This window comes from Oryctolagus cuniculus, chromosome 16 (genome assembly GCF_964237555.1).
Source record: "Oryctolagus cuniculus chromosome 16, mOryCun1.1, whole genome shotgun sequence".
NCBI classification, from domain to species: domain Eukaryota; kingdom Metazoa; phylum Chordata; class Mammalia; order Lagomorpha; family Leporidae; genus Oryctolagus; species Oryctolagus cuniculus.
In genome coordinates this window covers 29,962,013-29,980,290 of record NC_091447.1, presented here as the reverse complement: position 1 = coordinate 29,980,290, position 18,278 = coordinate 29,962,013, and the positions used below count along the sequence as shown (strand labels likewise).

At 37.3% G+C, this 18,278-nt stretch overlaps 1 protein-coding gene and 1 long non-coding RNA gene across 3 annotated transcripts in view; one reads left to right on the top strand and one right to left on the bottom strand.

The window, feature by feature from the left end:
* CDK13 (cyclin dependent kinase 13) overlaps nucleotides 1-18,278 on the bottom strand; it is a 120,546-nt gene that overhangs the window by 26,500 nt on the left and 75,768 nt on the right. For both annotated transcript variants that reach the window (XM_017344445.3, XM_070059760.1), the window contains exons 8-9: nucleotides 2,249-2,350; nucleotides 2,075-2,152 (exon numbers count right to left, since the gene is read on the bottom strand). In XM_017344445.3, coding sequence (XP_017199934.3) covers nucleotides 2,075-2,152; nucleotides 2,249-2,350 — 180 coding nt within the window. The remainder of the gene's footprint in view (nucleotides 1-2,074; nucleotides 2,153-2,248; nucleotides 2,351-18,278) is intronic.
* Nucleotides 827-7,210, top strand: LOC138845875 (uncharacterized). The gene is made up of 2 exons (XR_011383168.1): nucleotides 827-891; nucleotides 7,022-7,210. It is a non-coding gene; the product is annotated as an uncharacterized lncRNA (long non-coding RNA).

The window sequence follows — 18,278 nt, the reverse complement described above, 5'->3', positions numbered from 1 at the left end:
TGTACTTCACATAATTGGCTGCACATAATTTCTATGACCGGCAGGCAGCACAGGTTTTATACTAGCATTAACACAAATACATGAGTACTGACTGTCTTGCATCATGAATTTACTAAAGCTACCAAAACCTACTTCTTCATTAGGAAACAGGATTTTCCAGCTCCATTATAATCTTATGAGACCACCACTACACAAAGAGACTTCAAAAAAAATCACAGAAAAATGGAATTAAAAGATGTTTATTTTGGTGCAAAAGGTTTTTGAAATCCATTCGTAATTTTTTCATAATATACATTTTTCATAAGCATTCTGAACACCCTTAATATCTAAAATTTTTAGGTGCCTATAATTTCCATTTTATGTTAATTCATAATTTTATTCTATTTTTATTTACAGAGTAAAGTACAAACAATTTCAATGCTTTGGAACTTAACTCTCATTTTCTTTTTCTACTAATACATAACTTTTGTAAATGCCCACTTAGCACTGAAAGGCATTATTTCTTATTTTCATGAGTATTTCCCCCCAATTCTCTATTTGTCTGTCATATAATAAAAAAGATCAGGTGAAAAATTCTCTGTTTCTGGTGAACTGCTTCCATCTCCACAAGGGTATGAATGAGTTCCCCAAATTTCATCTGTTGAAAACTTAACCCTATGTTAATGGTACTTGCAATATGGGACCTGTGGAAAGTATCAGGACATGAGGATCCTGCCTTCAAGAATGGATGAATGGGCTGTTAAGGTCAAGGCTTTGTTTTCATAAAAGCAAGCTCATTCTGGCTAGCTTAGTCATGCCCTGCACTATCTTGGGACTCTTGAAGAGAGTCCCCAAGCAGCAGAGTACACTAGATACAGCGGGGTAATCTTGAACTTCCCAACCTTCAGAACTGTGAGCAAATAAACTTTTATTCTTTATAAATTAACCCAGTCTGCGACATTAGTTATAGCAACAGAAACAAACTAAGACATTTCCTTTACCTTTCCTTTCTCTTTGCAGTTTCATCAAAACTTTTCCTTCTGTGCCTCCTCTCCCTCCTCCTCCCCACCACCATCCAAGTCTGGGATAAACTGTTTCCATTAGAAGGTGAGGCTGCTTTGAAGTTGAGGCAGTGCTAGTTTCTGGGGTTGGGTATTTCTGATTATAGCTAACTTGTCCCCAGAGAAGTAGTTATTCTTCTGCTGCACCTTATAGAAAACCCTTACCCAGCAACCAAGGTCAATAACAAAATCTTGGCAATGAGCAGGGGGGATACATTTTTGAGAATTTTGGCCCCACTCTAATTATCTCCCTTAAAAGAAAAATACTTGCCAATTCTAGTGATTTCTTTTTCTTGATGATACTTTTCAAATTTTTGAAATAATGCTAGGATCCTTCTCTGGTTACTATTTGTTGCTTTTATATTCATTTTATTCAGCTGAGAAAGTAGAATAGGATTCTGTGAATCCTATGCCTCCTACCAAGATCCTTCCTAAAAGACTCATCCATATTCTGAAACTACCATGGAAATCTTTGAAGTTGCAAATTTATATTATTATATATGAAAGTCAAGCCTTTTTTGTTAAAATAAAAAAAATCTAAAAATAATTAAGACAAAATGAAGTAAGATGAAGAAAAAGATGATAAACATAGCATGTACGAGTTTCTGGCGATTGCAGACCTATGCTCGCAGCATAGGCATATATTTGGTGTGCATATATTACATATATGTATATACTGTAATTATACAAAGAGTATTTCTTTACAATATCCCAAAATATTAATTCTTCATTTATGTACATTTTAGAAGAATATCTACTTTTCTTTCCTTCCTAGTATTCTCTTCTGAGCCACAAAACCCTTGATTTAATCTCACTCTCTCATACACACACACACACACACACACACACACACACATCTATGAGTTTTAAGATCCTTCATTTACTGAAACTAGTATAAACTGCCTGCATCCTCAAAGTCATTAGCTTTCAAGAGAACTATGCTATCCTCCTTCTGAAAAGCCTGAACAATTTTAAATTTACCTATGGAGTAGGATACCCTCCTATCCCCACAAATATTGTAATCAACCACTTACCTTATTAATTCTAATTGTGCAAGTTCTTGATTTGCTTGGAATATAGGTTTTTTAGTGAAGAGTTCACCAAGGATACATCTAATGGAAAAAATACCCATCATTACTAAATAATCAGATTTTAATTCACCACAAACAGTTTCAAGTAATCTAGACTAGTTAATAAGCCTATCTTACCCACAGCTCCATACATCAATAGCTGGCGTATATCGTTCTTCTCCCAATAGCAATTCAGGTGGACGGTACCATAAAGTGATGACCTTGTTAGTATATGGCCGACTAAAAAACACAGAAAGCACTCTTTTAGAGTTAATATTTTTGGAATAAGAGAGATTTTCCTAGAAAATAGTTTTTTGGCTTATCAAATCAATTCTACAAACCTAAATAAAACAACTTTCACTTGCCTATTAAAGGCATCTATTTGATCATAAAATGAATCTAAGAGCAAGTGATTAACTGCAAAACTCCTTTAGTATACGAAAATAAAAATAAACAGCTGGGCTGCTATTAACTAATTTGATGAAAGGTCACTATATTAATAAGTATTAAGTAATATTTATCCTTCCCATAAAAACTTTAAAAAGGATTTAACTGATTTAAAAGCGGTTGACTTTATTGACCAAAGATGGCAAATTACTAAAAAGTGGTAAGATAAAGCTCAAAGAGAGATCACCTAACAAAACATCTAAAGTGGGCATTTCTTTGGCAGTAATTGATTCTGACCCAGTCTGGTGTGTGAATAGAAACTACAGAAATGCAGACTAAGCAGTTGAGGTTTATTCTGCAAAGAACAACTCACAATGGGTGTCGTACTTTATGATTCCTTTATCACTTTCTAAAAAGAGGATACATATGCCTTCTGCTACCTCTTTATTTACCATAGTAGAGATTATCTACTCAAATTATATTGAGTCACACTTGACTGTCATAGTGCAAATACTCCAGCAAAGTATTTTACAATCACATTCTTGACTTATCTGTGGTTAGAGTACTACCTTCTGATACTCACACATTTCTTTAGATCACTTTTAAACCTCTCTTTCTTTGATGTCTTCTAAATCAGAAGAACTCAAGGGACATATAGGAAATTCCCCAGCAAGGTTGTATTCTAACCTTATTAACCTGAGGTTGGTTTGGATTTGGACTAGTTTTGGGAAGAAGGAAAAGGAATATATAACTTACAAGGCAGTTCCCTCTAGTCAATTATAGTTCTTAAGTTCAGACAACAGATCTGTCTGACCTGCTCTGCCCCGACTCAGCCAAATTTCTCCATATAGTTTAAGCACTATGACTAAAAGTCATCAATTTGGGCACCACAGCATTACTATAGATAGGGCTGTGCTTTATCCAAACTCAGAAAAAAGTTCAAGGGATTTTGGCAGAAATTGTGAAAATAAAAAGGACAGTCTAAGATACACATTTTAATTACAAATCAGGAGGCCAGCGCTGTGACGTAGTGGGTAAAGCTGCTGCCTGCAGGGCCATCATCCCACAGGGGTGCCGGTTCAAGTTCGGGCTGCTCCACTTTCAATCCAGCTCCCTGCTAATATGCCTAGGAAAGCACCACAGGATGGCCCAAGTACCTGGGCCCATGCACCCACATGGGAGACCTGGAAGAAGCTCGTGGTTCCTGGATTCAGATGGAAAATCTGTCTCTGCCTACCCACCCACCCCCCAGCTCTGCACTTCAAAAAAATTAATTTGTTAAAAAAACAGTAGATTGTGGCTGGCGCTGTGGCTCAGTGGGTTAACACCCTGGCCTGAATTGCCAGCATCCCATATGGGCACCAGTTCAAGTCCCTGCTGCTCCACTTTTGATCCAGCTCTCTGCTATGGCCTGGGAAAGCAGTGTAGTACGGCCCTAGTCCTTGGGCCCCTACATCCATGTGGGAGACCTGGAAGAAGCTCCTGGCTCCTGGCTTCAGATTGGTGCAGCTCCGGCCGTTGCGGCCAATTGGGGAGTGAACCATCGGATGGAAGACCTCTCTCTCTCTCTCTGCCTCTCCTCTGTGTAACTCTTTCAAATAAATAAATAAATCTTTAAAGAAATAGTGTATCAGGATTCGATTTGTCTAATGTAATTTTCTCAGTGATTTGTTGTTGCTGTTCATTGGCATCACACATCTTCACATAACAGGGAAGCATCTTTAAACCCTAGCTACTACTCTAAGTCAGCTAGACTTAATCATTCTGTAAAAATATCTACTTCTTTGTACTTTAACTCCTTTGAATTTTTATTTATTTATTTATTTATTTTTGGACAGGCAGAATTGCAGAATTAGACTGTGAGAGAGAGAGAGAGACAGAGAGAAAGGTCTTCCTTTTCCATTGGTTCACCCCCCAAGTAGCCGCTACAGCTGGCGCGCTGTGCCGATCCAAAGCCAGGAGCCAGGTGCTTCCTCCTGATCTCCCATGCGGGTGCAGGGCCCTAGGACCTGGGCCATCCTCCACTGCCTTCCCGGGCCACAGCAGAGAGCTGGACTGGAAGAGGAGCAACCGGGACAGAATCTGGCGCCCCAACCGGGACTAGAACCCGGGGTGCCAGCGCCATAGGCGGAGGATTAGCCTAGTGAGCTGTGGCACCGGCCTGAAATTCCTTCTTGATTTTCCATTCAAATCCTACACTTACTTCATAACCTCATAAGATATACCTCCATATATTCTAATCTCTACTAACAATAATTTATCTTCCCATTTGTAAATTTTTATCATACTTACCACTGTCTTGAATCATATATTTTTTATCTTTCCAGAAAATCAAAATATACCACACCATATTTTAATATGAACCTTTCACACAAAGCCCAGGAATACACTGGACACAGGAAAGGTACCTTACTCTATGTAGCCCTGTAACTTTAGGTAATTTACATAAATTATCTTGATAGAACAAAGTTGATGAAAATTATGACAAGTGGTTGCTAAAACATTTCAAGAGTCTATATCACATGAAAATTCTGGTTATGTTATGAAAGTAAAATTAGATAACTAAACTCAAGGAACTGTTTAAACATAAATCTACAGAGACAATATTTTTATCTATTAAAATATTTTGTAAAAAATAAAAGTATGCTTAATTATGGATAAACACAAATTCAGGTGACTAAATTTTATTGAAGAAGGAATACATAAAATATTTTGACTTTATGTACAATATATCAAGTTCTAGGTAATATTTAGAACATGGCCATTTTTAGCAGTTAAAATTATAATTTTTTATTAACTGCCTTATCAAATTCAGAAATTAAAAGTTTATTTTCAAATACGAGTAAACAGATAAACTATAAATGTACAGCAAAAATACTCAACATATACCAAATTAGTGATTTTAAATACTCATATTTTCAAATGCTTCATTTCCGTCGGAAGAGAAAAAAATGAGAACTGAGAAAAAATATTCAACTGTAAAATCTGGCCCAGAAAATTCAACTTTAAAATAGTAATATAATCTCAAAACTAGGAAAATTATTTCATTTATAAAATGAATATTCAGATTGAGAAATACTTTTTATAAAACAAAGCATGATCCCAACATTTTTTTCTTTATAGTTAATGAAATATCAACATAGTAGAGATCATCAAGACTTTGTGAGAGATTCTAAACCTAACTAATCCTAGGAATTATGGAGATTGGGTGGGGCTAATAATTTTAAGAAATGAAAAAGAACCATATAAAAAGAAATGCCTAAAGTAGTTAAGAAATCATCGAATAAACTCTGCACTGACTACATTGTTTGGTGGTTTTGAGACAATTAAGGAGAGCCTTCCATTAACTACTTATAAAACAAATCCAGGACCTATTTTTTTAACACTCACACAGATTCTGAGGTCAAAAGCCCAGGAGTCATTCTTAATTTTTCTTTCCCTCAAAACTTGTATCAATAAGATTTTGTCAATCCTACATTCCAAATGGATCCTAAATCATTTTTTATGATTCCAACAATTACAATGTTAATCCAAGCAATTACTACCCCTTAGCCAATACTTCCATAACACCTTCACTATTTCCCTTATCACCATCCTATCCACCTTCCCTCACTTCTTTTTTAAGCTTTATATATATATTATATATATATACATATAAAACTGAATCATATCACTTACTTGCTTAAAAGTTATCCCACCGCAACTAAGTAAAATTTATACTTTACCCCAGCTGATAATACTCTACACTGAGATACGATCTCAATTCATATCATCATACCAGATAACTTTTTAGTCTGTAAGCCTTCCGGAGGTATGCACTAGCTGAGTTCCTTCTCCTTCCTACTTCGAATGTCCTTTGCCCAGGTCTTCTACAGTATTCCCATTCTTGACACTCAGGGCTTAGCGCCAGTTACTTCCTCAAAGAGGAAATTACCCCAGGAGACACCACCCACCCCATCTAGATCCCTATAATCACTATTTTATATGAGTTGAAGTACTTTGTTTTTTATTGACTGACATGTACCATAACTACAATACCATCTTTTTTTTTATGCCTTTTTATTCTCCCATCCATTCCACTTTCACTTATGCTCTCTTCTTTTGGTGTTCTCCAAGAAATAGAACTTTTAAATTCCTCTATCACATTTCTTTAGGGAAATGAAATTAATTTTTTTCCTAATTGATGCTGTCATCCTACAAAGATCAACTATCTTACTTGTCCAGTTTTATTATACATGCAAATTTAGAAATCCTGTAAGTACCTACATCATACACATCCAAAAGTAAATTTATTACCTTTCGCTGCAAATTTCTTCTCTCTTCCTGCTTCATGTCTCAGCAAACAGCATCACCATTTCAATAGCTGTTCTCTAAAATCTGTTCTTCCTTTCTTCTATGGCAGCTAACCAGCTATACTACATTTCCCATCCTCACTCCAGTTAAGTGTGGAACAGGAATAAATGTGATAAGGGCCATTTCTAGGCCTGGCTCCTAACACTCTTCCCTCCTCTTTTCTGACTTCAGGCAACAGCCTTGGAAGGCATATGTTGAAGATGGCAGATCTTCCAACCTGGTTTCCTGGATGACTATGTGAAAGTCACCACTTGACCTGCTGATATGGTTAAATATTCTTAATTGTGCACTGAAGTAAGCAACAACCATTCAAGACTATTAAGTGAAAAATATACATAAAGTTCTTATTCTTTAAGGCACTATCAAATTTTGAGGTTCTCTTTGTTACAGGAGTTTAGCCTATCCTAATTTACAAACCATTTATCTAAAGCTGCTTAAGCAGAAATCTTTAAACAGGGGGACAGGCAAGGATATATTTCACAAAACATATTCAACCATCAAGTTCTAGCAATTCTCCAATACTGTCTTATAGTTCATCTGTTTTTACAACACCTAGTTGCCCACTGCCTAATTCTAGCCGTAATCATTCTATTTCAATTTATTTCAACAGCTTTCTAACTGCTTGCCCTTACATTTAGGCTTACAAAGCCAATTCACTTTCCACAGTGCAAAGTATAGATAAAATAAAATGTGAATGTTCTAACTTCAAAACACACTGCTTCCTTCTATAAAATATCCACACAAGGCTTATAAAGTTCTTTATTATTTAGTTCTTGCTCCAACCACATTGAAATTTCAGTTCCCTAAGATGGCTGAGAAAATGCTCATTTTCCAGAGCAAGAAGCTAAAAATCAGGGAGAAAACAGACCTGGCAAGAAAACTGTCAAGAAGTAAGTAGTGCTTTGCTTATGTTTTAAATGGTTTTCATAAACTGCTTTTCTAAAACTCATGATAATTTATTCAGAATTTTTGCAAAATAATTACACGTCTGATTTTCGGTTAATGAGAGAGAAGCCAATATGGTGACATGGAGACAGACTTGAACATAACAGCAAATTCCAAGACAGGCAGAGTTAGAAAAGAGTAAGGCCAATTTCATGCATCACCCAACTCAATATTAGTTTATAGTGTTATCAAGGGGCTAGCATTTGTGACCTAGGCAACCCATATCACAGTGCTGGTTCAGGTCCTGGCTGCTCCATTTCTGATCAGCTTCCTGCTAATGCACCTGGGAAGCTGGAAGACGATGGCTCAAGCACTTGGAACCCTGCCACTCATGTGGGAGATCTGGATGAAGTTCCTCGCTCCTGGTTTCAGCCTGGGCCAGACCTGGCTGTTGAGGCCACTTGGGGAGTGAATCAGCAAATGGAGGATTCCCATTCTCTCCCCTCTATCATGGCTTTCTGTTTTTCAAATAAATACATCTTCAAAAAAACTCCATGATATAATTAGGATGCAGTATTTACAAAATTAAAGACAAAAGTAGTAAGAAACTGAAACTGTTGCAAAACAAGAAAATTTAAAATCCTAGGAAAATGAAAGCACTGCTGTATATGAAAAGAGATCATATAAAGGTAGACAAATAAATCAAAATCCAAAATGCTCAAAAATGGACACTTCAAATTTTGGTCTCCTAGGTTTGATAACCTACTGCCAATAGCCTAAACACGACTGTGTTTAGATTAGAGGAGAAGCAAACTGATGTGACAAAAAGCACAACATTTTTTTTTCATGATTTACAAAAATGTATGTTCTTTTAAAAAATTAATTTATTTGAAAGAGACAGAGCTCCCATCTGCTGTTTCACTCCCCTAAGTGCCCCAAATGGCTGGAATTTGTGCCACACTGAAACCAGGAGTGAGAAACTCAATTCATGTCTTCCACATGTATAGCAGGGACACAACTACTTGAGCTATCACATGCTATCTCCCAGTGTCTGCATTAATAGGAAGCTGGAATCAGGAGCCAGAGCCGGGTATCAAACTCAGGTATCCCAACATGGAACATGCTTTCTTAACTGTAAGGCCAAAAGCCTGCTGCAAAAATTACATTCTTGAGGTATGTCCACTCAGTCTTTGCACAAAGCAAATTAACTCCTACTGAAAAAGAACTACAACTGACAAACACATAGTCAAGTTCTTATGTGTTTAGAGATTAATGTATATACTTACAAAAAGGAAGAGATATAATGGACCACCCTAATTTCTTTCCATAAATTTTTTTTTTTTTTTTGACAGGCAGAGTGGACAGTGAGAGAGAGAGACAGAGAGAAAGGTCTTCCTTTAGCCATTGGTTCACCCTCCAATGGCCGCCACAGCTGGCTGGTGTGCTGCGGCCGGCGCACGGCGCCGATCAGAAGGCAGGAGTCAGGTGCTTCTCCTCGTCTCCCATGGGGTGCAGGGCCCAGGCACTTGGGCCATCCTCCACTGCCTTCCCGGACCACAGCAGAGAGCTGGCCTGGAAGAGGAGCAACCAGGAAAGAATCTGGCACCCCGACCGGGACTAGAACCCGGTGTGCCGGCGCCGCTAGGTGGAGGATTAGCCTATTGAGCCGCGGCGCCGGTCCTCTTTCCATAATTAAGGATAAATTCCAAACAATAAATTCCATAACCTAGCAAAACTCACATATTTATTTCCTCTCTGCCATTAAATTAAAAAAAAAAAGGGAATTCGAGCAGATAGCAAAAACAACTTTGTAAAGCCCTCCCCCACAAATGGTCTCAATGTAAAATATTCTGGATTTTTATTTCCACTAAATACTTTCATTTGTAAATCTCAAGTCTTTGAAAAGGAGGCAGACACTATCTCTTTGTCAACCAGGGAAGTAATACCTGAAAAAAAAAAAAAAAACTTTTTTTTAAAGCTTCTACCTTAACGTAGCTAACAAAATATTAAAATATAAAGTCATCAGACTTAAACATAATAAAGCTTTTATCTAAAATTTCAGATAATTTAAACCTCTTGGTGATATTAAAATACTTTCATTTATAGTGTTCTCACTACATATCTGAGATGCTTTCAAGCTGCTTAAAATAAAATGAAATCCCATATGAGTAATGGAGACTTAAAAATGGAAATGCCGAGGTGAGCATTTGGTGCAATGTTTAGGCCACTGCTTGAGATGCCCACATCCCATTGCAGAGTGCCTGGATTCAAGTCCCGCCTCAGCTTCCACTCCAGCTTCCTGCAAATGTGTACCCTGGGAGGCAGCAGATGACTACTCAAGTACTTGGGTCCTGGCCACACATGTGGGATGGAGTTCCTATCTCCTGGTGTCAGCCTTGTCCAGCCCCAGCTATTGCAGGCACTTGGAAAGTGAACCAGGGGATTGAAGATCCATCAATCTCTCTCTCTCCCTCTTTCAAATAAATTTTTTAATGGAAATACCATACAACTTGCTAACCAACTAGAAGACAAACAGTACAGCATATCTCATTTGGCAAAAATAAAATAGTATATTTGGAAGGTGAGAAGGCAAACCTAGCAAAATTCAGCAGACCCTGTGCTACAAAAGAACTCCAGAAATAGCCGGCAGTCTAATGGCACCTCTATAAGAGACCTGAGAAGCCACTAAAAGTTCTCCACCTGGAAGATAAAAGATTTAAGTAATCAAGGTTGGATCCAGAGTCTTACCAGAGGAACACTACAGTATAATGAAAACAAGTTTTCAAAAGACCTGCATTCTTAGCTCCACATTTTATTGATTGTGTGATCTTGCAAATGCACTTAAATTTTCTAAATTTGTATCTTTACCTTTAAAACATGCACAAGAACAATGACACCTTAAATCAGCCAACTCAGAGGACTTTATATAATTCTTGTAAGGGAAGACTGTAAATAATAAAGTGCTATACACAAATGTTAGTAAAAACAACAGGTGTTTATCAGAATTCTGAGCTAGGCACTGTGCTAAGAAACAAAAGATGGTAGGACCAATCAAACAGAAAACCATGGTTGCACATTGTTCAGTCTTACAGTCCAGGGTAATATAAATTACAATAACCTACTATAAGTACTATGTAGAATGATGAATAATATACTCTTGGCGCAGAAAGGAAGATGTACCAAAGATCGCCTGTGGAATTCACGGCAGATTTTAAGAAGGTAATCCTAAACCACATCCTAGAGGAAAACACCAACTCTGTAAGACTGAGGAAACGCGAAATGTAATCCCATACAAAAGGAAACATCTTTATACAGATTCACAAAAGCATTCAAGAGCACAGCAGGTTTAGGGAAATGTAAATAATTATTATGTATAGGGGAATGAAGACAGTAATACAAAGAACAGCAGAAGAAAAGAACATGAGCGAGAATGACCACAGGCAGGAAAACCAATAAAATTTTAGTTGCAAGGATCTATTGGAGACATATGTATATGTGAGAATGACAACATACCTTTAACTAAAACAGCGAATAAAGGCAAAAAAGAGTGTACATTTTCCAAGAAGTGGTATATCGGGATTTTAAACCAAGGTTTAATTTAAAGTACCCAGGTTGATGTTAAGTAGACACAAAGGTTTGGAGACCAAAAAGAAGATAAGGCCTTAAAATCTAAATTTGTAAGTGTTCATCATTAAGGACATGTGTAATACTCTCCCAACATGGGTAGGAGGGAACACTGTATCCTAAAAAATTAAACTGCCTTGCCCCCTCTCCTGGTCAAAAACACAGCCTACTCCAACAGGATTTAGCACAATTTAATTTTGATCTTACTGTTAAGTCAGAAATCTAAAGAATATTCCTATTTCCATTCCTAAAGCTTGTTTAGTAATACTATTTATTCTTATTCATATGTTATTACACAGTAATCTCTGTATTACTTCGAATCCCCAAAATTCCCTACAGCACTGATCTATGTCAGGTGGGACTTCCAGGTAGGGATCACCTTCTCCTCTATCAGAATTAATCGTGCATGTACTGTGAATGCATATGAAATTTTAGGGAGTATGCACACAAAAGCATAAAATATGGTCCATGTCTTTGACAATTCTAGATTGAGTGAAAAAAACAACAAAATAAATGATAACAACCACAAATAAAGAAGAAAGTTTAATGCTGAAGAATAAGCTGCAGAAGCCATGATGCTGTCTTCCTCTCCCACTAATAAGAGTAGCTTTGGGAAAATTTATTTTGCTTTTAATTGCTGTTTTCTGAAAAGCCACTAGATGGCAATATTGCCTTCCAAAAGGTATGTATTTTGAAGAGCAGTGTTAATCAACTAGCATAATACTCTGAAAATGTCTGTCATTTTCCCCTTCTCTCTCCTTCTTTTAAGATCATCATATAGATGATGATCATATAGGTTTTTAATTTTGATCACAGTAATTTTTAAGAAACATAAAAGATATATGGTTTTCAATATTCCATAAAATGAGGATTTGGGAGATTTGCAATTCTTCTTTTAAAAAAAAATTTAAGCATTCAATATGATTTGTAGATATAAGTCTAAGAATGTGATTTCCTTCCTTTCTCCCTTACTCTCTCCCTCCCATTGTCCTTACTTTTTTTTTTTTAGTTTTTGAGATAATATTTTAAATTTACATTACATTACAATGGCTTAATATTTCACCAAATAAGAAGTTTAACAAGGTAAAAGCAAAAAGACTCTAGTTTACTGGAAACATAGACAGTGGCTATAAATAATAATTGAATGTTAAAATATTTCACCCATATACAGTTTTTTGTCAACTAGTCATTCATAATTTCTTAACATCTACATATGTCCTGTGTGTTTAAAAGATAAGTTCATTTAGACTTTAAGTCATTTCCTCTGAACAGTTTATGTACAGAATAATTTAATGCAGATTACAATGCAAATAATTATGCATTCCATGCTTCGTTTAGTTATCACTCTCAGGGAGAGCCTACAGTATTTGTCTTTTTGGGACTGATATATTTCACTAAGTATAATGGTTTCCAGTTGTAACCGTTTGGTTGCAAAACACAAGATTTCACTCGTTTTTATGACTGAGTAATATTCCACAGTGTATATGTACCACTTTTTCTTTACACAGTCATCAGTTGATGGGCATCTGGGTTCATTCTCCATCTTAGCTATTGTGAATTGAGCTGCACTAAACATAGGGGTACAAATAACTCTTTCATATGCTGATTTCATATCCTCTGGATAGACTGCCAGGAGTGAAATAGCTGTATCATATGCTTTCTGAGGAATCTCCATACTGTCTTCCACAATAGCTACACTAGTTTGGATTCCCACAAACAGTGAATCAGGGAACCTTTTCCCCACATCCTAGCCAGTGTTTATTGTTTTTTCATTTCTGTATGAGAGCCATTTGTGAAATCTTACTGGTTTTGACTTGCGTGTCGCTGATGGTTAGTGATTCTGAACATTTTCTCATGTGTCTGCTGGCCATTTGAATTTCATCTTTTGAAAAAGGCCTGTTCAAAATGCCTTTGCCCATTTCTTAACTGGACTTTGTTTTCTTATTGTTGAATTTCTTGAGTTCTTTATAGATTCTGCATATTAATCCTTTACCAGTTGCATAGTTTGAAAATATTTTCACCTATACTGTTGGTTGCCTCTTTACTGTGTTAAGGGGTTTCCCTTGCAGTGCAGAAGCTTCTTAGCTTGATGTAATCCCTACTGTCTATTTCTGCTTTGCTTGCTTGCGCTTCTGGGTCTTTTAAAGATTAGTTGATTATAGATGTACAGATTGATTTCTGGAGTTTCTATTCTTTTTCAATGGTCTATATGTCTATTTCTATGCCAGTACCAGGCTGTATGATTATAACTGCCCTGTAGTATGTCTTGAAAGCTGAAACAATGATACCTCTAAAACTGTTTTTGTTGTTTACGATTGCTTTAGCTTTTCAGGATCTCCTGTTCCCATATGAATTTTAGCATCATTTTCTTTTTCTAGATCTGAGAAGAATGCTTGGTACTCTGATTCGGGTTGCACTGAATCTGTAAACTGTTTTTAGTAGTATAGACATTTTGATATTAATTCTTCCAATCCAGCTCCAGCCTCAGCAGACTAACTTTTAAGTTGGTAATTTTGTATGGCCAGCAAATGATGTTATAAATATTCAAATGGCCCTTGGCAGAAAAAAATGTTCCCTACCCCTGAAGGTTAAAGTGTTGACTATGACGCCAGCATCCCACAGTGGAGTGCCTGGGTTTCATACCTGGCTCTGACTCCTGACTATTTTCCTGATAATGTACACCTAAGAGGCAAAGGTGGTGGCTCAAGTAATTGGGTTCCTGACATCAATATAGACGATCCACATTGAGTTCCTGGTTCCTGTCTTTGGCCTGGCCCAGACCTGGTTTTTGTGGCCATTTGGGGAGTGGGCCGCAGATTGAGAATCTCTCTGTGTATTTCCCTGTCACCCTGCCTTTCAAATAAATAAATAAACCTTAAAAAAAAAAATTCTTCCCATCTATAAGAATGGGAGGGTTTTCCATTTTATTGCGTGTTCTCTTTCTTTCTTGAATGTTTTGCAATTTACCAGAGATTTTTCACTGCCGTGGTTAAATCTATTCTAAGGCATTTACATTTTGTGGTTATTGGGGCCAGCACAGTGGCACAGTGGGTAAAGCCACCACCTTCAGTGCCGACATCCCATATGGGAGCCGGTTTGAGTCCCAGTTGCTCCACTTCCAATCCAGCTCTCTGTTATGATCTGGGAAAGCAGTAGAAGATGGCCCAAGTTCTTGGGCCCTTGTACCCGCATGGGAGACATGGAGGAGACTCCTGGCTCCTGGCTTCAGATCAGCACAGCTCCAGCAGGCATTGTGGCCAAATAGGGAGTTAAACAGCGGATGGAAGACCTCTCTCTCTCTGCCTCTCCTACTCTCTCTGTGTAACTCTGACTTTCAATTAAATAAATAAATCTTTAAAACAAAATTTTTATGGTTACTGTGAATGTTCTTTCTCAGCCATGGCATTGACTGTGTACAAAAACACTACTGATTTGTATATGCTAATTTTATATCCTGCAACTTTACCAAACTCTCTGATGAGTTCCTATAGTCTTTTTTTTTTTTTTTTTTAAAGCAGAGTTACAGGGAAACAGATCTTGCATTTACTGGTTCACTCCCTAAATGGCCACAACAGCTGGAGCTGGGTTGATCAGAAGCCAGGAGCCAAGAGATTCCTCTGGATCTCACAAATGGGCACAGGGGATCAAGCACGTTAGCCATCCCCTAATGCTCTCCCTGGAGCACCAGAATGGAATTAAATCAGAAGTGGAGCAGCCAGGACTCAAACTGGCATCCATATGGGATGCTGGCACTGCAGGTGGTGGCTCCACCCACTATGCCACAGCATTGGCCTCATACTATGGTCACTGAATAGCAATGAAGAGTGGGCATTCTTGTCTAGTTCCAGATCATAGTGGAAATGCTTCCAAGGATCTCAGTGGAAATACTTTCAACACTTCCCCATTCAATATGATGCTGGCTGTAGGTTTCTCATTATCACTTTGATTCTGTTGAAGAATATTCCTTCTATACGCAATTTCCTTAAGGTTTTATCATGAAAGGATGTTGTATTTTATCAAATGCTTTCTTTGCATCTAGAGACAGTCATATGGTTTTTGTTCTTCAGTTTGCTAATGTGATGTATCACAATTTTTGATTGTGACTGTTGAACCATCCCTGCATACCAGGGATAAATATCATTTGGTCCAGGTGAATGATCTTTCTGATGTGTTGTTGGATTTGATTAGCTAGAATTTTGTTAAGATTTTTTACATCTATTTTCATCAGGGATTATTTGTTATAATTCTTTGTTGTATCTTTTCCTGGTTTTGGAACTAAGGTAATGCTGGCCTCTCAGAAGGAATCTGAGAGGATTCCCTCCCTTTCAATGTTTTTGAATACTTTGAGAAGAATTGGAATCAGTTCTTCTTTAAAAGTCTGATAGAATTCAGCAGTGAAGCCTTCTGGTCCTAGGCTTTTCTTTGTTGGGAGGGTCTTTATTACAGATTCAATCCCCATCTTAGTTATTGTTTTGTTTAGGTTTTCAATGTCATTGTGCCTCAATTTTCATAGATCATGTGTGTCCAGAAATCTATCCATTTCTTCTAGACTTTCCAATTTGTTGACAGATAGCTGTTTGTATTAATTCCTGATGACCCTTTTTATGTCTGTGGTATCCGTTGTTACATCTCCTTTTTCATCTCTAATTTTATTGATTTGGGTCTTCTCCCTCTTTTTTTTTTTTTTTTTTTTTTTGGTTAGTTGGGCCAATGATGTATCAGTTGTATTTTTCCAAAAAACCAGCTCTTCATTTCACTAACATTTTGTATTTTTTTTGTTTCAATTTTGTTTATTTCTTTAAATTCTTCATCTTTTTTATTTTTATTTATTTATTTACTTTTTGACAGGCAGAGTGGGCAGTGAGAGAGAGAAACAGAGAGAAAGGTCTTCTTTTGCCATTGGTTCACCCCACAATGGCCACTGCAGCCAGCACACTGTGGCTGGTGCACCGCACTGATCCGAAGCCAGGAGGCAGGTGCTTCTCCTGGTCTCCCATGCAGGTGCAGGGCCCAAAGACCTGGGCCATCCTCCACTGCACTCCCAGGCCACAGCAGAGAGCTGGACTGGAAGAGGAGCTACTGGGACAGAATCCAGCGCCCCAACCAGGACTAGAACCCGGGGTGCCGGCATCACAGGCAGAGGATTAGCCTATTGAGCCGTGGCGCCAGCCCTAAATTATTCTTCTTGAAGTTAAGAATAATGAGGCCCATAGAGATTAACTTCCTCAAGACTCCACAACTGGTTAAATGACACTGCCAGAACTAGAGGTAGAATTACACAGTTTAGGACTATGAGTCTTATGTTACTTGCATTATCATATATATATGCTTACAGTTTCTTTTCTAGAAAATAAAGTTAATTTCAATTTATACTGAAACACATTTTTTCATATGGGACAGAGAGAAAGATACTCCATCCTTTGGCAAAGCACAGTATCAATGACTTACTAAAATAAAACTCTTATGGGCAGTGCCGTGGCACAGCAGGTTAAGCCATATTCTTTAGTGCCAGCATCCCAGATGGGCACTAGTTCAAGTCTTAGCTGCTCTGCTTCCAATTCAGCTGCCTGTTAATGCACCCTGGAAAGCAGCAGTAGGCTCAAGTCCTTGGGACCCTGCACACACAAGAGACAAGGAAAAAGCTCCAAGCTCCTGGTTTCAGCTTGGCCCAGCCCCAGCCATTGCAGCCATTTGGGGAGTGAATCAGAGGATGGAAGATTTCTCTCTCTTTCTGTCTCTCCATAATTCTGCCTTTCAAATGAAATAAATAAAAATCTTAAAAATAAATAAAACTACAGAGGAGGGAAATATTGGGGCTGAAAGTCTCAGGAAAAGTTGTACTTAAAATAGGTAATTAAGATAAATAGGTAACAATAAAGAACTGGAACATAAGCCTTGCTTTCAAGTTTTACAGTTCACAGTGCTGAATGGGACATAGCATGAATGCTGACTCTCAAAATGAGAAAATTATTCTTTAAGAAACTCATTCTCTCCCTATAATTTTAACTCAGTGCTTTTCCAATCTTTCTTCTATTATTGCACATATGATGGTGAAGCTCCAACTTGGTCATATACCCCACTGCCCAGTTATCAGCTTTAACTCCACCCAGTTTTCCTCACATTCAAAAAAAGCATATCTGAAGTCAAATGAGAAAGTTGATGTTACTACAATAATAACCCCAGATCGGCTCTATTTCAAAATAAAAAGCTTTACACTAAATTCTTGAACACTTCAGTTATTCTGAGATATTTTTAGAAAACACTTTAAAGTGACTTGACATTTGCATGGGTATAATATGATAAAGTTTTGCCTTACTGTCTTTAACAATGAAGTACAAATGAATAAAAAATAATTTGCTGTATATTTCAAGAAATAGTTAGAAAAGTTAGATTTTCTTTAAAATCATTATGTTAATAAAATTAATTGAAACAATATATGTATTGTAAAGGCATTCTATTACCTTTTCCACCAATGAATTTTTTTACAAACTAGTATTATACTATTCTAAAAAATAGCAGTTGTAGGGGCCGGAGCTGTGGCGTATGAGGCTAGGCCTCCACCTGCAGTGCTGGCATCTCATATGGTGCCGGTTCGAGTCCCAGCTACTCCACATCTGATCCACCTCCCTGCCAACAGCACTCCTGGCTTCAGACTGGCCCAGCTCTAGTCGTTGCTGACCATCTGTGGAGTGAGCCAGAGGATGGAAAACCTGTCTCTCCCTCTCTCAATTTCTAACTCTATCTCTCAAATAAATAAATAAACATTTTTTTAAAAAAGCATATATAAACCCTGAAGGCTATTTGTTAATAAAACAAAATGATTCACCAAGTTTTTCTTATAAATTTGAGCAGAAAAATTCAGTATATATTACCTGAAGATGCAGAATCACAGGACTTTAAATTTTCTGCTTTTCTAAAC